At 49.7% G+C, this 22132-nt stretch overlaps 7 protein-coding genes across 9 annotated transcripts; 3 read left to right on the forward strand and 4 right to left on the reverse strand.

Annotated features, from left to right (window-relative positions):
* The first annotated feature begins 2554 nt into the window (after positions 1-2554).
* Positions 2555-4642, forward strand: FVEG_14998 (hypothetical protein). 3 transcript variants are annotated; one of them, XM_018904077.1, is made up of 3 exons: positions 2555-3718; positions 3768-3881; positions 4010-4619. In XM_018904077.1, exon 1 carries the CDS (start codon positions 3213-3215, stop codon positions 3516-3518), a length of 306 nt encoding a protein of 101 aa, XP_018745506.1. In that variant the 5' UTR covers positions 2555-3212; the 3' UTR covers positions 3519-3718; positions 3768-3881; positions 4010-4619. The 3 variants fall into 3 exon arrangements, with proteins under 3 accessions (XP_018745506.1, XP_018745505.1, XP_018745507.1); XM_018904076.1 differs by having other exon boundaries at positions 3768-4642; XM_018904078.1 differs by lacking the exon at positions 3768-3881 and having other exon boundaries at positions 2555-3722.
* Positions 4643-4653: 11 nt separating this feature from the next.
* Positions 4654-6288, reverse strand: FVEG_02183 (gluconate 5-dehydrogenase). The gene is made up of 5 exons (XM_018889377.1): positions 5789-6288; positions 5664-5733; positions 5184-5609; positions 5008-5128; positions 4654-4952 (listed from the first exon to the last, which is right to left on the reverse strand). Exons 1-5 carry the CDS (start codon positions 6147-6149, stop codon positions 4893-4895), a joined length of 1038 nt encoding a protein of 345 aa, XP_018745504.1. The 5' UTR covers positions 6150-6288; the 3' UTR covers positions 4654-4892.
* Positions 6289-8453: 2165 nt separating this feature from the next.
* Positions 8454-10278, reverse strand: FVEG_02182 (isovaleryl-CoA dehydrogenase). The gene is made up of 2 exons (XM_018889376.1): positions 8984-10278; positions 8454-8880 (listed from the first exon to the last, which is right to left on the reverse strand). The coding sequence occupies exons 1-2, from the start codon at positions 10174-10176 to the stop codon at positions 8790-8792; spliced, it is 1284 nt and encodes a 427-aa protein (XP_018745503.1). The 5' UTR covers positions 10177-10278; the 3' UTR covers positions 8454-8789.
* A 152-nt stretch (positions 10279-10430) lies between these two features.
* On the forward strand, positions 10431-12564 carry FVEG_02181 (propionyl-CoA carboxylase beta chain). The gene is made up of 3 exons (XM_018889375.1): positions 10431-11156; positions 11210-12254; positions 12310-12564. Exons 1-3 carry the CDS (start codon positions 10618-10620, stop codon positions 12430-12432), a joined length of 1707 nt encoding a protein of 568 aa, XP_018745502.1. The 5' UTR covers positions 10431-10617; the 3' UTR covers positions 12433-12564.
* A 3521-nt stretch (positions 12565-16085) lies between these two features.
* Positions 16086-19440, forward strand: FVEG_02180 (hypothetical protein). The gene is made up of 2 exons (XM_018889374.1): positions 16086-17709; positions 17762-19440. Exons 1-2 carry the CDS (start codon positions 16323-16325, stop codon positions 18970-18972), a joined length of 2598 nt encoding a protein of 865 aa, XP_018745501.1. The 5' UTR covers positions 16086-16322; the 3' UTR covers positions 18973-19440.
* FVEG_02179 (hypothetical protein) lies at positions 19308-20044 on the reverse strand. The gene is made up of 2 exons (XM_018889373.1): positions 19757-20044; positions 19308-19690 (listed from the first exon to the last, which is right to left on the reverse strand). Exons 1-2 carry the CDS (start codon positions 19887-19889, stop codon positions 19464-19466), a joined length of 360 nt encoding a protein of 119 aa, XP_018745500.1. The 5' UTR covers positions 19890-20044; the 3' UTR covers positions 19308-19463.
* A 77-nt stretch (positions 20045-20121) lies between these two features.
* On the reverse strand, positions 20122-21893 carry FVEG_02178 (hypothetical protein). The gene is made up of 2 exons (XM_018889372.1): positions 20838-21893; positions 20122-20789 (listed from the first exon to the last, which is right to left on the reverse strand). The coding sequence occupies exons 1-2, from the start codon at positions 21665-21667 to the stop codon at positions 20597-20599; spliced, it is 1023 nt and encodes a 340-aa protein (XP_018745499.1). The 5' UTR covers positions 21668-21893; the 3' UTR covers positions 20122-20596.
* Between the last annotated feature and the right edge of the window lie 239 nt (positions 21894-22132).

Consider the following 22132-nt stretch of genomic DNA (forward strand, 5'->3'; position numbering starts at 1 on the left):
GCTTGTGCAAGGCAGTGGTTTCTATAGTTTGCTTGTGACAACGGAAGGGAGAGCGATTGAAAAGGAGTCCCGTCCGCTTGGTCGGCCAAGATGGCGGCGAAAGACGGTGGAGAGACAGACGAACAAGGTCAGGTACCTTCCGGAGAGGCCGCTACTTCGCTGACCGGTCCAGGCCACGAAGATCCAATTTTGATGAGTGAGTACCCTGACAGCGGAATGAAACAAAGCCTCTGCCTCGACGGGAGAGCCAGGGCGCCAGGGGGCCGGGTTCTAGCGACTTATCACCCAGCACGTTTATCTCTTTGGTGGAGGTGAGGTGAGGGGTGCTTGTCACCTCATCTGAGGTGCTGTCGAGGCCGGTACGTACTGCGTCGTAGTCTACCTTACCTTAGGTATTGTATCGTGCTTGAGGAGTAGGTAAAGTAAGGAGAGTAGGGTAGGGTAGCTCAGTGGAGGTGGTCCCTCCACAGACAATAGTGGACTTGAGGTGCTATCGGGTGCTGAAGCTGTAAGTGAGAAGCCAAAAGCAAGCACGCCAGCCACGAATGCCAGGCAGGAAGACACTGCAGGTGCTGGAAGACGAGGTGTAAGGACTTGCACAAGAATTAAGGTGGAGTGGAATACGATAAATACCAAGGAGACGTCGAATTAATAAGAGGTTGGTTGGAGAATAAAACAAGAGTAAAAACAGGATGGGGAAATGGAAAAAAGGGAAACCTCGACCATGGGCTTTAAGATGGCCTGGACTGGAACTCGAGCTCTTTCCGTTGGTGATCTGGGTTGACGATGTGGCTGTTCCTTCCCTAGCTTAGCTCCTTATGACCTTTAGGAAGCTTAGGTTGGGAAGGCACCCGCGGAGGGGAACTTGGCGTGGCTGTCCCGGGTCTAAGGTAGGTTACTACAGTACCTTAGGTAGGCATGTGCCCTGGGGTTTCGTTAGTAGTACCTTGTCTTGGGAATTGATTCAGAGAAGCTTGTGGCTATATCATGATGACATGATGCAAGATATTGGAACCGGGATCTAATTGATGCAATACTCGAGTAGATCTGCTTGGCATCTCGCAGCAAAAGAGCCCAACAGTGCCAACCTATTCCTCAAACTTGATGAACTTCTGGAACCCACAGACAAGACAAGACAAGACGAGACAAGGGCAGTGGGTGGGAAATATACGCTAGTAGGGGGGGGGAGGGGGGGTTACACTGGAACCTGAACTACCGGACACGCGGGCACCCTGTGACGTGCGTGCCCTTCCATGGGCCGAAGCTCACGGGTTTCTATTCTCACATGGGCATGGACTTGGGCTGACCTCGACTAATGAGATCCATTCTACATATGATGATGATTGGGGCTTTTTGACCCAATTTTAAATCCAGATTACCTTAGTACCTTAGTAGTGTAGTAGCCTTTATCAATTCTACATATGGATACGGATACACAATGTAAATTTTGTGTTTTGTCCTTTGGTGGTTCTAGGCACTGCACCTGTATGTAGGTACCTACCTAGTCTTGTCTTACATCTCACTGAATATCTGTGGATGGATGGGCAGTAGGGCTGACAAGCTGTGTACAGTTGCCTCCGGGAGCAAGTATCTTAGGACCTCTGCTCTAAGTGATAAAAAAGAGTCATACAAGTTTAGTTTAAGCTTAGAAAGGCTTCTAATTTAGTAGTTGTTTTTTATCAACTACCCTCAAGTTTTCTTGTCTCCCCTAGAATTGTTATGTACAAATATCTGAAGGACTTCCTTTCGTCTCCTCACTCCCATCTCGCACCTGCGGCTGAGGACTTTATGTAGGGTGCATAAAGGGGACAGGGGCTACCTACAGCATTTGACAAGGATATGTATCTCAACATCAAGGTCACGGGGCCAATACTGGAATGAGATATCACCAATCATCAACCTCCAAGTCAATACTGTTCAGCTTTATGCAGGGCGAGCTGTCACTATGAATCAGGACCCAGATGTTTCGTGTTGGCCGCCTTCTGGGCCTGAATGATATATGACCGTGAATGAATTCACCGCCTCCATGGCAATAGGCTTTCACAGATTCAATAGATCGAAAGTTAGCCATAACTGATTACCCTGATCTATAGCGGCTTTCTTTCAGCTTGAATTGAGACAGTTCCAGTTCCCGGGCTCTCAGCCTTTATCTAGGTGCAGTAGATACCACACTCAGGGCTTTGGCCTCGTAACCAACAGAGGTGATCATGTACACGGTTTGCGGCTCTGCGAGCCCTCTCCCTTAACTATGGTTCCTGACTCAATATGCCCAAAACGGGCACGATCTTCGACCCAACCGAAACATGACTTTCACACCCAGTTCTAGAACGGTTATTAACGACTCAGATAACTACATACTCAGAGCCTAGCCTATCGCCTATCTGCTACTCGTCTCATGACCTCTCAGAAGCTGAAACCGTCACATTGTCTGACATAAACTAGCCTACCTGCCTCTATCCGGGTGAGATGATCAACCTGGTTGGCTAAGTGGATTGGCTGTAGGAGTCCTACCGGGATCCCCCTCCACTACGGCTCAATGCTTTTATTGCCTTTCCTTTTTCCTTTCCTTTCTTTTTATCTCCCTTTTGTCTTTTCCTCTTACAGGAGGCGCGATTTTCTTCAGAGTCGTCTGATCTGTTTCCCGGCGGGGTCGATCAATAAGGTGCCCAGCGTCGTCATGGTCGTCTGACTGGCCACATCAGCCACATGGGACAGCACAGGCTCGATGCGTTCGTTTATCAGACTTTCGCTTCTCTGAGGCTCTTCCCCGCTTCCAAATAAGTTCCAAGCTGTACTGTAATGTTTCACGAGACCAATTCAGAAATCTTTGGGCGGAGGTCGCCTTGTTCCTGGAGGCACCTGACGCTGAGATGATGAAAGGAGGGGTTCACAGCCAGCCATCCCGTCTCTAGGTTTGGACTAGAGGTAAACTTTCTCGACAGTTCAAGCATTTGTCGGCCGAGAGGAATTGCGGGATTCGTCACACGTACCGGTACGGGGAGTTGTGCCTAGGTTGAAACCGGCATTGATGGGAGGTGCTCAACGTCGGCTTTAGAGTTGGAGACTTGGGAGACTCGGCTAACTGTGGAGAGCTTGAGCTTCAAAGAGCTCGCTCTCTCTTGTGCATATGGTATGCCATGGTCATGATGACCACGCCGCATTTGGGCCTTTGTCCGGGGAAACAAACATGCATACCCTGTATGAGTGCGTGAATGACCTGCTCTCGACAGACATACCATCGAGTTTGCTTGCGGCGAGATCTTCATTCATCGTCTATCTCACAGGTCACCCACCCACGTGGCCGAGAGCCCATTGCAAGGCAAGGTAAGGTACCTTCAGGTGCCTCGAGTCGACAGGCCTCCCCACGCTGTGAGCCACACCCAAGCTTCACGGTTGTGGGGATCCTTGTTAGAAGATCCTGGACTGGAGCTTCTAACAGAGAGGGAGGGGTTGCAGATGATCAAAAAATGCAGTACGGATACAAAGCTTCCTATTTGGTCACCGCGGGCCGACACTGATTTTCAGGGTGATTGCGCCATCTGTATCACTCGGAGGGTCATCGCTCGACTATCGGATGTCGGCGGCCGGGTCAGGTCAGGTAAGGTATGGAGTGATAAAATGAAGTCGACATTCAAGACAACATACTCCGTACATAAGGTACCTTGGACTAACGACGACGGGGGAATGATTATCGTGGCATGTATGAGCATTGATCCAAGTAGGTACTGCACACTGTTCTTATATCACCCTGTTCATCATCTATCTAGTATCACGATAGACTATGCCGTGGATAAGACTTGATCCAGATTCGTGGTAAAGCTTACCACCCTGGATACTACAACATCTCTGTCCTGCAACCACCAGGTTGTCCCAGATTCATAGTAGGTCACGGTCACGCACAATCACACAATCTCAGAGTTTTCACCCTTACATCTGACTGATACCCAACAATCGCGGTGGCTGCATCTACATATACGTAGTTGCATCCAGACGTGATTGTGTGCTATAGCTGATCTAACCTACAACGGCAGCTGTTTGGCTGTACCATGGCATCGGTGTCAATGAACGTGTTGGGGTTTCTCTGCAGCCCGATCCTGTTTCGGTCGGCAGTCCCGTCAGGCATTTGCTGGGTGTGGCGGGCGGGTTGCACTCGGGAATGTCATGGGTTTGAATATGCAGCTACTCCGTATCCGATCTCGGGAAGTGCCACATACCGGTATCTCTTTGACGGTACGGTACCTTATCTAAGTACGTAGGTACTGATAGGTAAGGTAGGCCATGAACTGCGACAGGGGCTGAGCTATGATGAACGAAAATTTTCAACTGGCCTTTTATTAGTGCTGCCAAGAAATGCATGTTCAAAGCAAGAATGAGTTGATAAGCAAAAGAAAAAGTACGGAGTACGCGAATGTTCACAACAACGCCTAATCACATTTCACTATCAAATGTGCACTTCGGACAAGGAAACACGAAAGAATCATCTCAATAGAACATTTCAAATAACCCACAAGCCCCTTAGAACCATTGGGTCCCATTGGTATAGAGGGATCCTCAAGATATGATGTGTCCATAGGTAGGTAGGTACCTAAGCAACGCTTAATATAACAACATTACTATTGATAATTATCAACCCATTTCTGACCATGTTAAACATTTGTGTTTCAATTTGACAATCAGCAATTACAGGCAAATCTCAATCCCAAAAAGTATAGAAAGCATATGTGCTCATTTCTTCAAGACATCGATGCGATGTGCAAGTTTCCTCGTCTCATTAGGTACATTATCGAATTCCAATCGCTACCTACCTATCGGGCGTGCCGACCCAACTGTAAGAAAACCCAATCAGGGTGCAATTTTAGCCAAACTCCCTTTCGCCTGTGTTTCATAGAGACTTAAGTTACTGTGTAACCGCCGTCAACTCGGATATCAGCGCCAGTGACATAGGAGGAGGCCTGTCAAAGATCATTGGTCAGTTCAGAATTCCGAAACACCATGGAGTACACATACATCAGAAAGCAGGAAAGCAACAGGACCCATGAGATCTTGAGGCTGGCCCATCTTGCCCTGAGGGATGAGAGAAGTCCACTTCGCTTTGAGATCCGGGTTGTCATCAAGGATCTTCTGGGTGCTGTGGTGACTACGTTAGTTACAGCTTTGCTAGAGGAAGCGTTGAGTACACTTACAGAGCAGTAAGCATGTATCCAGGAGAGATGCAGTTGACTCTAATGTTGGCATGAGCCCATTCAACGGCGAGAGATGCGGCAAGGTGTCGAACACCGGCCTTGGCAGCGTTGTAGGGAGCCTGGGGCTGAGGGACATTTACAATAGCACCGGACATGCTGCCGATCATGACAATGCTTCCTGGGGCCTTCCGCTCCATCAGGTGGCGAGCAACTGAGGTCGCAAAGAGGTAAGTACCGTCAACGTTGACAGCCCAAAGCTTGCGAAGACGGTCGATGGGGTAGTTCACAGCTTCGAAGTTCTCAGTGAAGCCAGCTGAAGTGACCAGGTTGTCAATTTTGCCATGCTCCTTGACGACCTCAGCGACACACGCCTCAACAGACTCAGGGTCAGAAACATCGGCATAGTGGGCTGTGACCTTGGGGGTTCTGGGGAATATTTTTAGTCTCGCACAGTTGGAGCTTGTCAAATGATGAACTCACCGTCGCGCTCGAGGGTTCTCCTTCTTGAAGGCTTCAATAAGAAGACTTGTCTGCTTTTCAGCTTCTTCCTCTGTAACATGGTCAGTATGGCTTGTTTGTCCGCTAATCATAGGGTATGCACTCACTGTTCATGTCAACAAGAGCAAGGTGAGACCCAGAAAAGACCATTCCCTGGCCCATGACAAGACCCAAACCACGAGCACCACCAGTGACGATACCGACGTGACCATCAAGCGAAAATGTAGGAAGTGTGGGCTTCACGTACTGGCCACCAGTGCCGGCGACAGGCTCACTGCTAGGGAGCTCATGGTCTTCTGGGTATTCGACCTCGATCTGAGGATCAGTTTGGGCGTATTTTCCTGGCTTATCCTGGCGAGGAGGGCCACTGTGAAGCTTTCTTGCACTAGCAAACGTGATAGAAGGGCGGACCAGAGCCGGGGAGGCAATCCGGCGCGCACAAAGGCGCAGAGCAGGTGCAAAAGACATTGTCGACGAGCAACTCTTCAAAGTGCGGGTACCACGAGAAGATGCGTGAAAGAGAAAGAAGAAAGAAGAAAGAAGAAAGGGGAGGCCCTGTCTTGAGAGAGTCGATATTGCTTTATGAAAGCAAACAGTGGCAGCCCAAACCACGAGACTTGTGAGCTCAGGTGGCAATAGCTCGAGCTGGAGCTCCCGTGCTCCCTAAGCTTGACGTCGATGGTGCAGGGATAGGCACTGTTTGATTAGCGCCCAGGAACGAAAGTGGGAAAAGATGTGTACGCCAATGATGCCGCCAGAGTCAACTGTAATTCGAATTGGAGAACAGTGGTGACAATTGGGTGAATGAGAAGGAGGAGCTGACGAGGAGGGTGATAATTGATGATGAAGGAATGGGGGAGGTAGGAAGCAATGTTATTTATTTATTAATTAATTAATTAATTAATTAATTTGTTATACGTATGTGTTCCCTACACCACCAAGAATTCTTCTTAAAAGGACCTACCTACTCCGTAGACTACCAGACTTTGCTCATATTATGCTGAGCCTCCCAAAATTTTGAGGTCTCACCCCGCCTGGCCTGGGCCCGAGTAACGGGAGAGCTCCCCACCAAAAAAGCCTCCAAAGTCCACTAAAGACCTGGCCCCCACCCCCGGTTGGGCCGGTTCTCATCTCCATCTCAATGACATTTGATGGATAAATCCACAATTCTATCTCGAATCCATGATGCATGAACGGGGATCATTATGCGCGGATCCCTTCCAGTTGTTCCAATTTGGCAACGCACATTACCATTGACGGTCTAGAATTTCCAATCCATCTCATCTTTCTTCCCTTCCCTTTGTTTTTCTTTGCTTTCCCCTCATTTACCCATCATTACCAAGACATTATTACAGTCTAGATAGGTACGCTCAGATGGATACTTATTGCATGGACTGACTGGATGGGAACCCCGCCCTAGGCATCAGTTTATGGAGAATGACCCAAGAGCCTGACCTAACTTCATGTTTCCTAAGTACCTTAGCCTCTGGACCATACTGAGAACATACTGAGTCATACCATCAAAGTCTTCCAACATGTTCGACGGCTTAAGCGAGATGGAGACTAATATGAATGATCCTGCCCTCTAGCTCAGAGACTCGCAGGCAGCAGTTATTCAACCTCGAGGACCCAGAATTATAGAAGCCCGATCGCGGTAGGTACAGTAGTGCACTCACTAACTAACCCCTGACACTTGAACTGTCCCGGATTTCCATTTTTGGATCTAGAGGTGGAGGCCAGAAACATCCCCATAATGTTAACACTCGCCTAACCAAGGAGCTCTCCAGGTGAGAGCATGGGGTATCGGTACTGATGCAACAATCCTCAAAGCCAATGTTTCCTCTCTTCCAATTATCTCTACAATCCCTGCCCGTGGCCGCATACCAGTAGCTCCGCTCTACGGCATCAAAACCGGCCTTCTAAACGTTTAGACGTTCTAGACAAGCAAATCATCCCTCGCGAGTCTCGTGTCTGGCCGCGTGTTTCAGAGCCTCAACATGCAAGCTGCATAACCTATGATCTCGGTGGTAGAGTGACTTGAGAAGAAGAAACGCAAAGAAAAGCAAAGAAAGATGCACACGGCACGAAGCCAGGAATGGTCAGGGCCACCACTTCAACCTGTCGGTGGCGGGTCGATTATGCTCGGTGTGCAGGTGAGGTGTGTTGGCACCCCTTCACCGTTCGGCATGCCAAAGTCAGAAGTACAAACATAGTAATAGACAGCAGTCACACTCTGATCGATCGGGATGTCTCATCTCTCATCTCACTCAGGAGAGAGAAGAGGGAACTAGCAAGTAGAGAACAACAGAAATTGGCTGACCTGTTTGGATTGGATCATCGTGTCACGAGGCCCTCGGCAAATCGACCAGGCCAGGTTATCAAAAGCAAAATCAACCAGGGCGTTTTATTCGAGCTCTGCGCCGGGCGGTATTATTGGAGCATTGGAAACAAATGGAAACTTGTCATTGCTGCAAGATGTGACAAGAGCCTGATAGGAAATGTCATCTTGGTGGGGGTGACCGCCAGCAACTCAACACCAAGTATCAGACAAAATATCCCGATCTTCATAACTCAGTGCTCGACCACTGAGTTCATGATCAATGCTTCCGTAATTTGCTATAACCTCTGTCAGCAAGCGAGAGAGTCTGAATTATCCAATGACAACCAAGACATGTCCCAGGTCGGGGATTTAGTTGAGCCTCCATGAACTAGTACTCCTACGTTGCGTGGGGGTTTGTCGCTTGGTGCATCCTGAGATTCACAAACTTTTGTCAGGCTTGATAATTTCATGGATTTTCTGGGGGGGGTTCTTTCTTTCTTTCTTTTAAAGTCTTCTAGTTTCTTAGTTACTGTGTTTTGTTGGTTATTTAATTCATTCCGGCCGATATCATGCTACGCAACTCTTGCATCATAGCATGCATAATCAAGATCGGATCGCCCTCGTCTCAGAACTGGCTCTGCGAGAATCAACGATGTCGATAGCTACACCTGTGGAGCTAACCTGCTGGCTCGGTGCCTTTTTCTATCATTCCATGGCTCATGCGTTGATCCTGGCGCGTGTTTCCATAGATGAACCCACGTATAATGCTGTATTGATGTACTCCCTCTTCAAACCTGTGCATACTCCTTGTTGAAAGCCCTGCCAATGACCATTCTTCGAATCTCAGAAGTACCGGCTCCAATCTCATACAACTTGGCACTGAACATATGGTTAGTGAACAGTTCAGGAAACAGTCATGTGCCCAGGGCCCTCAATCTCTTCAAAAGTGGTACCGAAGAGACAACAATGGTTTTAAACTTACTCTCGAAGCAATCGTGATGCGGGCATTTCCTCAACATAACCCATTCCACCAAGAAGCTGAATACAGTCGAGTGTGCACTCCGTCGCCCGCTCAGCTGCATACAGGATAGCTCCCGCGCAGTCCTGTGTGCGGATCAAACCGTTCTCGTCGACCGCCTTGGCGGTTGTGTAGGTATAGGCACGAGAAGCCTGGAGCTTCGTGTACATATCAGCCAGCTTGCCCTGGAGCAACTGGTTGTGAGCAATAGGCTGACCAAACTGCTTGCGCTGGTGTGTGAAGGGCAGGGCAACATCCAGTGAAGCCTGCATGATGCCCAGAGGTCCAGCGCTCAACACCAAGCGCTCCAGATCGAGACCTTCCATCAGGACTCGCACACCTCCGTTGACCTTGCCAAGGATGTTCTCTGTAGGTACGAAGACACCGTCAAACATGAGTTCGCCGGTGTTACTGCCGCGCATTCCCATCTTGTCGAGTTTGCGAGCACAGCTGAAGCCCTCGCTCTTGGTGTCTACGATGAAGGCCGTGATACCCTTGGAGGCCTTTTCGGGCTCTGTCTTGGCGTAAACCACAATAACATCAGCGTCAGGGCCGTTGGTGATCCACATCTTGGATCCGTTCAGCACGTAGCCACCGTCAACGGCCTTTGCTGTTGTTCGCATGCTGACGACGTCACTGCCAGCACCAGACTCAGACATGGCCAGCGCGCCGACACTTGTGCCAGCAATGAGGCCAGGGAGGTACTTTTTTTTCTGCTCTGGAGATCCATTGAGTTGCAACTGGTTGACGCAGAGTTGTGAATGTGCCGCGTAACTGAGGCCGATGGAACCGGAGGCTCGCGATAGCTCCTCCATCACAATGATGTGCGCCTGGTAACCCATAGCGAGGCCACCGACGTCCTCGTCAGCTGTGATACCTAGGAAGCCAGCTTCACCAAGTTTTTGCCACATCTCTGCTGGGAAGGCATTTGTCTTGTCAGTCTTTGCAGCGACCTCTTCTGTGATCTCACGGCGTGTAAATTCCTGCACACGCTCCCTCAACTCATCGAGCTCCTCATTTGAAGGGGCTTCGAAGCCTTTGGGGTGTTTAGAAGAGTGCAAGCGAGACTGAATGGCAGGGAGAGTGACAGCTGGACGGAACCGAGGTGCCATGACAGGTCGTGCCAGAGATCTGAATGTTCGTACACTTGTTGCCATTGTGAAGGTGTACGGGACTGAGATGATTGAAGTGAATGAAATGATAGAGCAATGAGATATTGAGAATATATCACTTCTTTTTCTTCTTCTTCTTCTTCTTCTTCTTCTTCTTCTTCTTCTTTTTGTTTTCTTAGATGGATTTGAAAATGACCCGACCGAGGTGAGTGGAAGCGGCCGGAAAACACGGGCTTCGATAGCCGTCTTTGCGGCTGTAAGCGGTTTACCCGCTTACCCCAGGTTTTCGACGTCACAAGCCTCGGCCTTGGGCGTAGCCCGCGCTTCGGCTTTAGAGATTGTTCATTCTTTAGGAGAGTTAAGAAGAGCTTCCTTATTCTCCGTCCTTCTCCATTGAAAGGGCCTCTTATTCTCGTCGCAGACGTTTTCCCAAAGCGAATTGAGTATCTCAGAATCACCAAACAAGAAAGAACCTTGAGATCAGATATGACGCTATCACGTTCATCGCGCCAGGCGATACTGCTCGGTCGCCAGTTCAGTCGGCGCACGCAGATATCTTCACAGAAACGAGCTGTCGCAAATCTCACTCCTCCACACCAGGCCAATGCCATCTCACGGATTCAGACAAACGTTGATCCGTCGTCAGACGAGTTCAAGGAGAACGAGAAGCAGATGAGTGAGGTCATGAGCCGCATGCAGGAGCTCGCCCGTAAGATCCAGCAGGGAGGACCTGAGAAGGCCAGACAGAAGCACATCGCACGCAAGAAGATGCTCCCCAGAGATCGAGTTACGGCTCTGGTTGATCCTGGAACTACATTCATGGAGCTCTCACCCATGGCTGGTCATGAGCTTTATCCAGAGGCTGAGGTGCCTGCAGGCGGTATCATCACTGGTGTGGGTGTTGTCGAGGGAGTGACATGCGTCATCGTCGCCAATGACAGCACAGTCAAGGGCGGCACATACTATCCGATTACAGTCAAGAAGCATTTGCGAGCGCAGGCTGTCGCAAGAGAAAACAAATTACCGTATGTAACCAAGCATTCTCACACAGAACGATACATGAATTGACAGCGGCCAGATGCATCTACCTTGTCGACAGCGGCGGTGCCAATCTCCCCCACCAAGCCGACGTTTTCCCCGATCAGAACCACTTTGGACGCATCTTCTATAACCAAGCACGCATGAGCTCGGAGGGTATTCCCCAGATCGCTGTGGTCATGGGTCCTTGCACAGCAGGTGGCGCCTACGTGCCAGCAATGAGTGACGAGAGCATTATCGTCCAAGAGCAGGGCCACATCTTCCTCGCCGGTCCTCCCCTTGTCAAGGCTGCGACAGGAGAGGTTGTCAGCCACGAAGACTTGGGAGGTGGCAAGATGCACTCTTCTGTGTCTGGTGTTACAGATTACCTGGCTGTGGACGACGCCCATGCTGTCGTGTTGGCTCGTCGCTGCATTAGCAACCTCAACTGGCCCAAGAAGTCACCAGAGACTCAAGCCCCCAAGCCTACATTTTCAGAACCTCTCCACGATCCCGAGGAGCTTCTTGGCATTGCTACCACTAACCTGCGAAAACCTCTGCCTATCCGCGAGGTCATTGCTCGTGTTGTGGATGGCTCTGAGTTCTCCGAGTTCAAGCGCGACTTCGGCACTACTCTCGTGACTGGCTTCGCCGAGATCTACGGCCACAAGGTTGGCATCGTAGCCAATGACGGTATTCTCTTTGCCTCGTCCGCTGTCAAGGGCGCTCACTTCATTGAGCTCTGCTCCCAGCGCGGCATCCCATTGGTATTCCTACAGAACATTTCCGGATTCATGGTAGGATCACAGTCCGAGCGTGACGGTATCGCAAAGCACGGTGCCAAGCTAGTCACAGCTGTTGCATGTGCTGATGTACCCAAATTCACTGTCGTCGTTGGTGGCAGCTACGGCGCCGGAAACTACGGAATGTGCGGACGGGCTTACAGCCCACGGTTCTTGTGGATGTGGCCCAACGCCAAGGTTGGTGTTATGGGTAGCGAGCAATTGGCTGCTGTGATGGAGACTGTCGGCAAGACTGTCGACGGTGGGCTGAAGGAGCGTATTGAGAAGGAGAGCGATGCCACATTCTCCTCTGCTCGATTATGGGTAAGTTACATCCTCATAATTCTTTGTGAAGGAATCGATGCTAACATTCTTGTAGGACGATGGTATTATCCCTCCTCAACATACAAGACGATACCTGGGCCTAGGTCTGCAGGCTGCTATGGGAGGTAGAAACGAGGTCAAGGCTGGTGATACCAAATTTGGCGTCTTCCGAATGTAATGACTTGTATGCAGTAAATTACGTTAATTTATTAGAGACACCTACTGAAGTTTATGTTGGCATCCAATGTGAGTTGACAGAGAGTTGGGAAGCTTGTGGGCATTGCAGAGTGCTTTGTGAACAAGTTAATAGTGGAGCTCAGCATGTCTTGTCTGGCGCATCCCTGTTACAGTGCTCAACAAGACTTTACTTGTAAGCTTACACGACATACTCTCTTCTCTGTACTCGTAAATTATATAAATGGATCTTCCAAGCTCGTATAGGTGAGTGTAGGCGCCATCTCCGACAGGAACTTATACCCGCTAGCCAACACATGCACAACCGTTGGACATTGGAATGCATATGTACCCTGTGTTGAGACATTCTTCTATGCCATCCACGCCTTTATTCAGCTTTAACTTGTGTGGATCCAATTGCTTTTGATCAGGCTCACTGACGGGACATGCCTCGGGTTGATACTTGTAATGAGATACTCCGTATACTAAGAGTGAACATCACGACTATAGACAACTGGAATCGAGTCGCAAGATGTCTTTGGATATGATATCATAAGAGACCGTACAATCCATATACTGAATAAGCCAAGATCTCGCCGTTAGGTATTAACAAATAGGTTTTGCCTCATGACGGTCGTTAGATTGGCTTACCCTAGAGATGCATGGAATACGAGGGCAGACGGGCTATGGAAAATCAATCAATGATCGACATTGATAAAGATCCATCCCACCCTGGCAGCTGATGACGTTCGAGGGCCACTCCACCGATAAACATGAAACACGCCAAGGAAGGGCGATGGAGCCCAACTAAAGTGATAACTTGCAGGTATGATTTGTCTGGGCCTGACGCCCGGACATCGATCAATTATGTATGTACTGCCAGCTGTTTGCTTTTGGTCAGTTGAAGCTTCGTGTCGAAACACACAGGAATTACGTACTTATGTTTAAAAGGATGTCATCTTGTTGACCAAACGAAGCAACTGCCGCACAGTGGGAAATACTTTCCTTTATGCCCGGACACGGAATTGATCGAAGCCTGATCTTGAAAGGTGAAACAGCACCTCGACTCAAATGCAGCCGACACAAGTCAACCTCCAGGGCCCCTTGTGAGTTATCGTAAGATGCGGACACGATAACAGTTGAAGCGTCGCATATGCTAGTAACTCTGTTAGATGCGCCGACGGTTCCGAGCAAGTTTTGTATCAGAGTTAAGAAGCGCAGGCTAAACTCGCAAAATGTTATGTTGTTCAGGCTCAAGTTGGCGGACGGACTGTTCATTGTTGGTGATATCAAGAAATTAAAGGCCATGAACTCAATTGATATGAAATCGCGCATGACCGTGGCTAGTGCATCAAACAAATTGAATCTCATTAAGCATCAAACGACGGACGCTACTCAATGTGATTGTCTAATGTCCGAGGCAGAAGCCTTACCGTGCACTGACGGGGTAGTCCATCCATCGAATCAAGCCCACGCGAGTAAGCTTGATCTGTAGCGTGACTTGGGCTGTTTATTTCGGTTGTGCCAATTGATCGTGAACATTTGTTCAGCTTCTCGGTGCAAGGCTGAGCGCACCCAAGCTTGGCCTGTCAAGGCGGAGGAAACAAATAAGATTACTTCCGAACGGATGGAGTGACATTAAATTGCTCTCGACAGAACAAAAGAAAATAAAGATTGATAAAAGTATGGGGGCACAAGAAGAGGAGCATGAACCCCGGAAATTATCTGACAAAAGATGGATCTCGTCTTGTGTTGTTGGTCTGGGTGTTGAGAAAATGACACTCACAGACCGAATACAGACTGACTTGACTGTATAAGAGAGCCCAGAGCTCAAAAACCTAAGTCAAAAAGGTGGCTTGCACGCTGTGACTAGGGCCCGAGCTGCAGGAACACAGCACGCTAGTGTTTCTGCTAAACTTGAGAAGCTAGGCCGTTGCAAGGGATCCCCTCCCCTAACTTACCTTGGGTTAGCAGCTTGGCTGGGCTTGGCTTCTAGGGGTTTTCGACAGACGAGGCTCTAGCATGATTGGTGGGACTCACACTTCAGACGGACGAGCAGCCAGTGGGAGAACAGTGGCTTGTCTCCCGTGCATTTATGGGGAAAAACGGCCAACCCAACGGCCAGATGCGCCCCTTTGAGAGGTCATGACCGCTGCCCCTTCATCTCTGATTCTCTGTCGTCTGCTGTTCATATTGCGCTCCGTGTGAGTGAATCTGATTCTTGAATGGCGTTTGTGAAAGAGAGCAGGGTGGCCCCATGTTGGGATAATGGCGATCCTGCAGCAAGATGCTATCGTGATGGGGCTTATTCACCCGTAATAACTGGATCAGTCGAGTGAGTGTTTGCGTTGTCTCTGTGCCTCTCCCGTGCTCCCGTCTAGGTATTCCATTGTGGAATAGCCCTGTTTCGCAGGTGAGTGAGGTTCGGGTGCTTGCTCAACTCCAAGGGTCCCCCGAAAGCCTCACCAGTCTACTAATGTACCCGGGGCTTGGGTCGTCCTCTCAGTTCCATTTCCTCTCTTCTCCCCTCGCTTCGCCTCGCTTTTCTTCCTCCTCTCCATCCTCGCCCGCACACTTTGTGCCTATTGTACTGTACCGGTACCTACAAGCCTGCTTCGACCCAAGCTGTCGTAGTCTGCGCCTCGTTACATTCATTCGTTACTACTTTTGATTCTTCTCCAACTGTGCTTCTATTGTGCACTCTTTCTTCTTCTTCTTCTTCTTCACCTCTTCTCCTTTACTATTGTGCTTTTTAACGGGTCTGTCTAGAAGATATTCAGACCAACTTTATTCTTCTTACTCTTCTTTTTGCTTGATAATTTTGACAATTAAATAAGGGGCCACAGAGAGATAAGATAATCAGGTTCAAGGAAAGAAGCAAGAGCAAGAGCAAGAGCTGGGAAACCAAAGGCCTCACCACGCCTTCCTCCTCAACAAACAATTGGTGCCTCATCGATCTGGCCTTAGCTTCTATTCTTCTATAGGATCTCCTTTCACCACTCACAACCATTATCGTCTCATCACCTGGAGCATCCTCAAACCATCGAGACGCAACTTTGAAACGCGATTCGTCCAGAGCCATCTCCTCGGTGACACGCCGCCCCGTCTCACGACGTCGGCATCGACTTTGGCCTTTGCCCACTGGTTCTCGATTCCGACTCGAAATTTCGTCCCCATCTGCTGTGCTGCTCTACTACGGAACCGACCCCTTCCATCCTTTAAGTCGTTGATTGCGAGCCCCTGTGACGTTGACTCGATTTATCGCGCCCAAACGATCTCATGAAGCCGTGACCTTATTTCGCTTCTTCGGTATGTTTTCCCTTTCGTTGTTAAAAAATCTTGAGATGGCCTGGACGTCATCTTGATTGTTTCACTTCAATCTTTCGCATCTTCCTCCACCCATATCCCCTTGTAATACTAACACTTCTCTTCAGACTATTTTTCATTTGCATTGCTTGCAGCGCCTGCGAGGTCTGGATTACCGTGCAACAATCTCTCATTTTTGGGTCGATCCGTCTTATTTTCTCTCACGTTTCTCTTCTATTCAGTCTCCATTCTGACTATTCTTACTTCGCTTATCACATTTCTCGTAAACTCGACGTAGCCTGTGGCTGTACGACCCGATCGAGTCCAAGAGAGGTCAGCTTTTATGTTGCAGCACCCCAAACAATTCGTACGCAGACTGCTTTGTCCATATACAAACGCTGTGCTAGTAATTCCCCACAAGATCGATTCAAGCGCTGCAGGTCATCGGATACTCGCAATATTTCATCACTTCGGTTCTTCGCGGCTTCCTACATACAGTTGAACTGCATATAGGGGCTCGCTACTGGATTCCTAACCGTGTTACGCTGTTCGTTTGGATGAACTCTCGACTTGGCATAAAGGAGCCAAATGAGTCAGATGTATGATGGAAGAGGGATGGACTCAGCACCCGCATCTGGATCTGTAAGGAGAGCACGCGAGATGGCGCAAGGTGGATATCCGCGACAGCAGCCTCTGTACCCAGACAACATGGACGACAGCCCGCCTGGCGAACTGAGGGCCCCTCCTCGTCGTCCCATGGGAGGACACCCCTCCGCGCAACCAAGGCTTCCGAAACCCAAGGCTGCGCCTGCCATTGATTATAGAAGTGGAAATCCTGGTGTTGCCATATCTCGACCACAGCAAGTTCCACAATGGCCTCTACCCGGCCCCCCGATGGCCGCTATGAATTCGCCCGACCCCGAACCATATCGACCACCACCCGGACGACCGACTCAGGCCCCTCAACGACCGCCCCGACCCAGTCAAGTTCCTTCTTTGCTGGATCAGTCTCGACTCCAAGAACCGACCCCAGTGTTTCTCACACCCGAGTCTGACGACTATCACTCTTCCGTTCCGCCTTCTCCATCCTCCCGAATGACAACCTCTAGTCTTGGATCGCTCCCTGACTTCCCTGAGCCTAATCAATCGACATCTGCAGATTCTAATAGAAGAAGTGTCAATCTGGCCCCCCCTAGAGCGAGCGCCAATCTAGGACCTCCCCCGTCATCTCGCAGGGGCGCATCATCCTTCTACTCACATGCTTCTTTTGTCTCGCCAATTCCCGAAGAGAGTCTCAATTCGAGATCACACGGTTCTTACGCCTCAAGCGCGGCTATGCCTGAAAGCTGGCCAGCAGGTTCTCGGGCAGTCAGTCCCTCGTATTACGATGAGACAGACAACAAGAGCCAGGATTCCGCCTATGACGAGTTTCATGATGAGAGCAAACTGGTCCGCAGTGCAAGCATCGGCAAGAGAGGAAAGCCCTCAATTGTTACTACTAAATCATTCATTATGGAGCCCAATCACCGCCCTGCACCATCGCCGGTTCAGCCTTTCGACTCGGGAACCGGCTATATTGATGCTTCAACAAGCTCTTCTAACACCCTTCCTCTGGCGAAGACTTCGGCACCTTCGCAAAACCCTCATGACAGCCTTAGCCCCGACGCTATCCTGGGTGCATATGCTGCTGCCAGCGCCACCAACTTGTCAGAAGTACAAGTTCCAGCGCCAACACCTTCCCCTCAGCCTTACAGTCGACTTTCGGCTATTCGACGACCCCCGAAGCTGGACATTGAGGCAGTGAGAAGGGCTGAAGAGAGAGGCAGTATCACCAGCTTGCCTGATTTGATCCGACGTGCAACTCGCCTTGCTACCATGATTGATTCTGGCAAAAGACCAGCGAGCCGATTCGACAACTTGAATGATTTCTTTGATGACAAGGGGCAGACTCGAGGGGGTGACAAAGAAAACTCAGGTAAGAAGATCTGCTTTAGGATATAATGTTTTAATGAACTTACCTGTCCTAGGGCTATCGGATATGCTGGCAGCATTCCCTCCTCCCGCACAACAACCAGAGCGACAGAACCGTGGATCCTGGTTTCGGACGACATCCTGGCCCTTGGCACCGACCCGTCAGGGTGATGTTCCTTCACGATCTGGCCTTCGCGAGATGACGCCTTCGGATGAAGGCCAGGGCAAGCGACGTCGGCGCTGCTGCGGTCTGCCTGTGTGGGCGTTTGTCCTCTTACTACTCTTGCTTGTTGGCATAATTCTGGCCGCTGTCCTTGTCCCATTGGAATTTTTTGTCTTTAAGAACTTGGGCAATGATGAAAAGCCAAAGTCTGCCCTTGCTCAATGCCAAGAATCATTAAAGTGCCAGAATGGTGGAACAAATATCATGTCGCAGGGTACATGTTCATGCATTTGCACAAATGGTTTTACAGGCTCCGACTGCAGCGTAGGTGGCTCCGATGGTTGCACGACTACGGGCTTGGGCAACGACCTGAACAACGTGACGCTTGGCAAAAGTATCCCACGCCTTATCGAGAACAGCCAGAAAAACTTTTCTATCCCTCTATCCGGCACTGCCATCATGGCGAAGATCAATGCTGCAGAGCTGTCCTGTATTGCCCAGAACTCCCTTGTTACTTTTGATGGCGCTGCAGCACGCAAAAGGACTTTGCTCGACAGCCTGGCTCTCCAGTTCAAGCGAGAGGTCGCCGCACCGACTCTAGTTGCCCGTGTACCCGAAACTGCCCCTGCCGTCGTCGTATCCTCTGAAACCGCCGCGCCTACTACGCTGGTGGTTGACGAGGGAAGCCCCGAAAACGCGCCAACCTCAACAAGTGACGCTGGCAATGCTGCACAGACCTCAGCGGCAGCAGACCCATCGCAGACACAGGACCCGATGACCAAATTCAAGATTACAAACGAGGTCCTCGACTTCGCGCGTATTGCCGTCCTCTATGTGTTGCAGGAGGAGGACGTGGACAGTGCCGAAGACGCCCAATCTAGCCTTGCACAATTCTTTGCCAAGGCTCGTAAAGAAGCAGGTGTTTTGGTAAAAGAAGCAGGCAATGTCAGTATTGGCGACAAAGAGTCGGTTGACTTGTTGAGGTACAAGATCAGTATCGAATCCAAGACAATAGGGGGAAACGTGAAGCGCCATGTGCTATCTCCAATAGCTGCTCTTACCCACCCGTCTCTTCGACATAGAGCAGTCCATGGGCCAAGGTGAAGCAGAGCAGCGAGGTTCAGATGATCCAGGAGTCAAAAGTAGACACTGTATATAAGGCATGAACATAGGTAAATATGCATTTCGCAATGATGGCGTCGGTCTAGTGCGTTCGTTTCGTTATTTGCTTCAGTTCAGCTTCGCCAGGGCCGGGCCATGGATGGTAATGAGTGTGGGATAAAGTAACAGGACTGATGAAGAAGAAGACGGGAAAAGAAAAGAAGGAAAGGAGCAAGAATTTTGCATAGGCATCTCGGAGGCGCCCTTTTCATCTTATCCTATTCTATTCTACTACCCCCCCTTTTACAGTATGTAACACTCGCGAGCGAGATTAGCAAGGGCGTTGTACCAAAAGATGGAGGCCTCGGGACTTGATACTCGATGCCATGAATCGTAAAGAGATTTGAATCATAAGCTCTTTATGAGTCCGGAGTGTCTGTGACTTTTCTTTATACCATTCCTGAATTTTATGTTGCATTCTATTTCTATTCACCCTAAGGCTGATAAAAGACCTCCTCAACTGGCTTCCACCAAGAAGGCTCGCCAGCCTCAGAGCTCACTGCACCAGGCACGAGACTCTCCTGCCAAGCGTCTGTCATCTTCCACCATTCCCTCACACGGGGGTTCTTTGCCATCTTTTCCATGTCGCCACTGTAATCTGAGCCGATGTATTTGAACGAGGCGAAGAGAATGTGGCTCTGATCATCGTAGAAAATGCTGTCTATACAAGCGATCAGTCTCTATTACAATTGCCTTGTAGATAAACCTCAAGATAGATAGGCCATACAGTCTCGAATATTGCACTCTTGGATCTGCTTGAGGACGTCGGGCCAGACTCTGGCGTGGACCTCCTTATACTCAGCGAGGTGCTGAGGCCTCAGTTTGACGATCTGAGCGAATCGGCGAGCTGTTTGTGACATGCTGTGTTTATAAGCGACGGACTGTACTGTGCGTATTGTTGGTGAGAGTGAGAGTGACAGTAGTAAATTAAGACAAAACAGGACCGAAGTAGTGTAGCAACCACAGGAACAAGTAGTTAGTTATATAAGTAGCTAAACTCGGGGATCGGGCTAGAATATAGCGAGTCGAGACCCCGCATACAGCATGACCTTTCTATCCACACTTGATGACTTTGGATCGCGGAGGGTCCACAGCCTGTGGGGGATGTTGACTTTGGGTAGCATTACTACGCAGTATTTTATGTGCTATTGGCGATTTTGGTCACATATAGCGAATGCATCAAATACCTAGAGAGTAAATCTGAGACGAGTGTATGTAAGGTAATTTTTCGACATAGTTCAAGTTTAGCCAACAGTGAGTGCCTAGACCATCCATAACTGATAAGACACCGCTGAATCTCTAAAGAAAGGACAGTAACAATTTCAAATCGTTACCAAAGAAAGCCACGATGGCCGAGTCTGACGCGTACGTAGCCATCCAGTTCATAAGACATAATCCCATCCACCATATTCATAACGCCTATCCCAAGCCCGAATCCTTTAAAAACATACAATCTTTGGTATCAATAACACGCCTGCCGTAGAAGGCTGTGTTGGTAGTGTGTGTTCCCCTTTTTTATCAACCACGGCTAAAATGCGGGCAAGTACACAGTCTCAAAAACCGACTTCTAGTTGCGTGGCTCGTACTGGGGAAGAGCCTCCTCATCGACCATAAGACCGGACTTCTCGTCTTCAACAAGCATCTCGGCGATGGCGGCCTTGTGAGCAGCACCAGGGGCAAACTCTGACTCGGACTCGGCGGACTCGCCCTTGAACATGCGGATCACGCGGAGGACCATGGCACAAAGGAACATGGTGAAGCTGACTATGTTAGTATATAAATTGAGGAATAGCAGGAGATGAACTTACAATGCAACTCCAACACCGGCAGCAACACCCATAAGGACAGGGATGATAATATATGCCGTGACGTGTGTGAAAACATCACTCCACGACTGTTCGGGGGCCTTGTTGACGAGAGGACCTTGCTTGAAGTTGTCGGTAGGTTTGTTCTCACCCTTACCATGACCGTGATGGGGCTTGCGACCGTGACCATGTCCCTTACCCTTACCCTTCATTCCGTGGCAGCCCTTGCCCTTGAACTTGCCCTTGACATCCTTCCAGGTATCGTGGACCATACCCTTGGCGCGGCACCACATATCACAGTCCTCTGGTGCCTTCTCGCCATCACCCTTGACCTCGATGCTTCCGATGATGATCTCGCCAACAGGAGCCTTGATGAGCTTTACTGTGACAGGAGGGACACCGTCGACGAAACGGTCGCCGACTTCGATGATCCTAACTTCGACATTGACAACCTCGAGATGTTGATCCTCATCGACTCCTTCAGGTCGAATAGCCAAACCGTATCCCAGCCGTCGCATATCGCTCTTGCCGTTGGCCTTGATAACAGCAGCCGACAGGTCTCCATTCCAAGGGTCGGCGTGAGGATAGAGTTCGAAACCGTTTAATACCAGGCGACGGTCTTGAATGCCGAAATTGAGTTCGAGCTGGCTATTATGGCCGCGGCACTGAAGGCAAGGGACGTCGACGACCTGGCCATAGGCGGTCTCGGGAATCTCGAAAGTGTCGACCTCTATGGGAAGAGTGCGGAAGATGCTGTCGTCCTTGTCAGAGGTCTCTGGGACGATGAGCACAGCAGCGGCGGTCGCTGCAAGGGCGAGCGGCTTGAAAAGCATGGCGTGATTGAGTTTCGGGTGTCAGTCAGTGTGTGTATTGCGATGATTGATTGCCTGATTTGGCGATGATACGGATGATGGCGATGTTTTCGTTGGTATTGTTTAGTGATGTGGAATAATAAAGAAAGGATTCAAAGAGGGAAAGGATCAAGTGCAGCTGATGGTAACGTGCTTTACTCTTGAGGCGTCGGATGTCTCGGTGGCAAGGGATCCGCTTTGGGTTAAGTCCAAGTGTAGGCCGGAAGGAACGACCCCTCCTGCCGATGACGACGATTTTGACCTCACTTTTTCTTGCGCCAACGTGATTGGCTCAGCTATTTCATGCACTTTCCTGCCTCTTGCCCACTTACCGTCCACCGTTGGTCAGAAAGAGGCAATCGCAGGTCCTTCCTATAAGGTACCTACCTACCTAGGTACCTGACACAATTACCTCCTACCTACCTATTTACATACATCTACGACGTA

The sequence above is a fragment of the Fusarium verticillioides genome, chromosome 6, assembly GCF_000149555.1.
Source record: "Fusarium verticillioides 7600 chromosome 6, whole genome shotgun sequence".
In the NCBI taxonomy this organism is placed as follows: domain Eukaryota; kingdom Fungi; phylum Ascomycota; class Sordariomycetes; order Hypocreales; family Nectriaceae; genus Fusarium; species Fusarium verticillioides.

Bases quoted from the DNA above. Each gene is read 5' to 3' on its own strand.
- FVEG_14998 (XM_018904076.1), top strand. From the start codon at position 3,213: ATGACCTGCTCTCGACAGACATACCATCGAGTTTGCTTGCGGCGAGAT.
- FVEG_02183 (XM_018889377.1), bottom strand. From the start codon at position 6,149: ATGTCTTTTGCACCTGCTCTGCGCCTTTGTGCGCGCCGGATTGCCTCC. The intron at 5,129-5,183 runs GTAAGTGTACTC...TAGTCACCACAG, and splicing joins GGATACATGCTTACTGCTCT to CACCCAGAAGATCCTTGATG. The intron at 4,953-5,007 runs GTATGTGTACTC...GATCTTTGACAG, and splicing joins TTGCTTTCCTGCTTTCTGAT to GCCTCCTCCTATGTCACTGG.
- FVEG_02182 (XM_018889376.1), bottom strand. From the start codon at position 10,176: ATGGCAACAAGTGTACGAACATTCAGATCTCTGGCACGACCTGTCATG. The intron at 8,881-8,983 runs GTAAGTTTAAAA...CCATATGTTCAG, and splicing joins GCATCACGATTGCTTCGAGA to TGCCAAGTTGTATGAGATTG.
- FVEG_02181 (XM_018889375.1), top strand. From the start codon at position 10,618: ATGACGCTATCACGTTCATCGCGCCAGGCGATACTGCTCGGTCGCCAG. The intron at 11,157-11,209 runs GTATGTAACCAA...GACAGCGGCCAG, and splicing joins GCAAGAGAAAACAAATTACC to ATGCATCTACCTTGTCGACA. The intron at 12,255-12,309 runs GTAAGTTACATC...ACATTCTTGTAG, and splicing joins TCTCCTCTGCTCGATTATGG to GACGATGGTATTATCCCTCC.
- FVEG_02180 (XM_018889374.1), top strand. From the start codon at position 16,323: ATGAGTCAGATGTATGATGGAAGAGGGATGGACTCAGCACCCGCATCT. The intron at 17,710-17,761 runs GTAAGAAGATCT...TACCTGTCCTAG, and splicing joins GGGTGACAAAGAAAACTCAG to GGCTATCGGATATGCTGGCA.
- FVEG_02179 (XM_018889373.1), bottom strand. From the start codon at position 19,889: ATGTCACAAACAGCTCGCCGATTCGCTCAGATCGTCAAACTGAGGCCT. The intron at 19,691-19,756 runs GTATGGCCTATC...TCGCTTGTATAG, and splicing joins AGAGTGCAATATTCGAGACT to ACAGCATTTTCTACGATGAT.
- FVEG_02178 (XM_018889372.1), bottom strand. From the start codon at position 21,667: ATGCTTTTCAAGCCGCTCGCCCTTGCAGCGACCGCCGCTGCTGTGCTC. The intron at 20,790-20,837 runs GTAAGTTCATCT...TAACATAGTCAG, and splicing joins GCCGGTGTTGGAGTTGCATT to CTTCACCATGTTCCTTTGTG.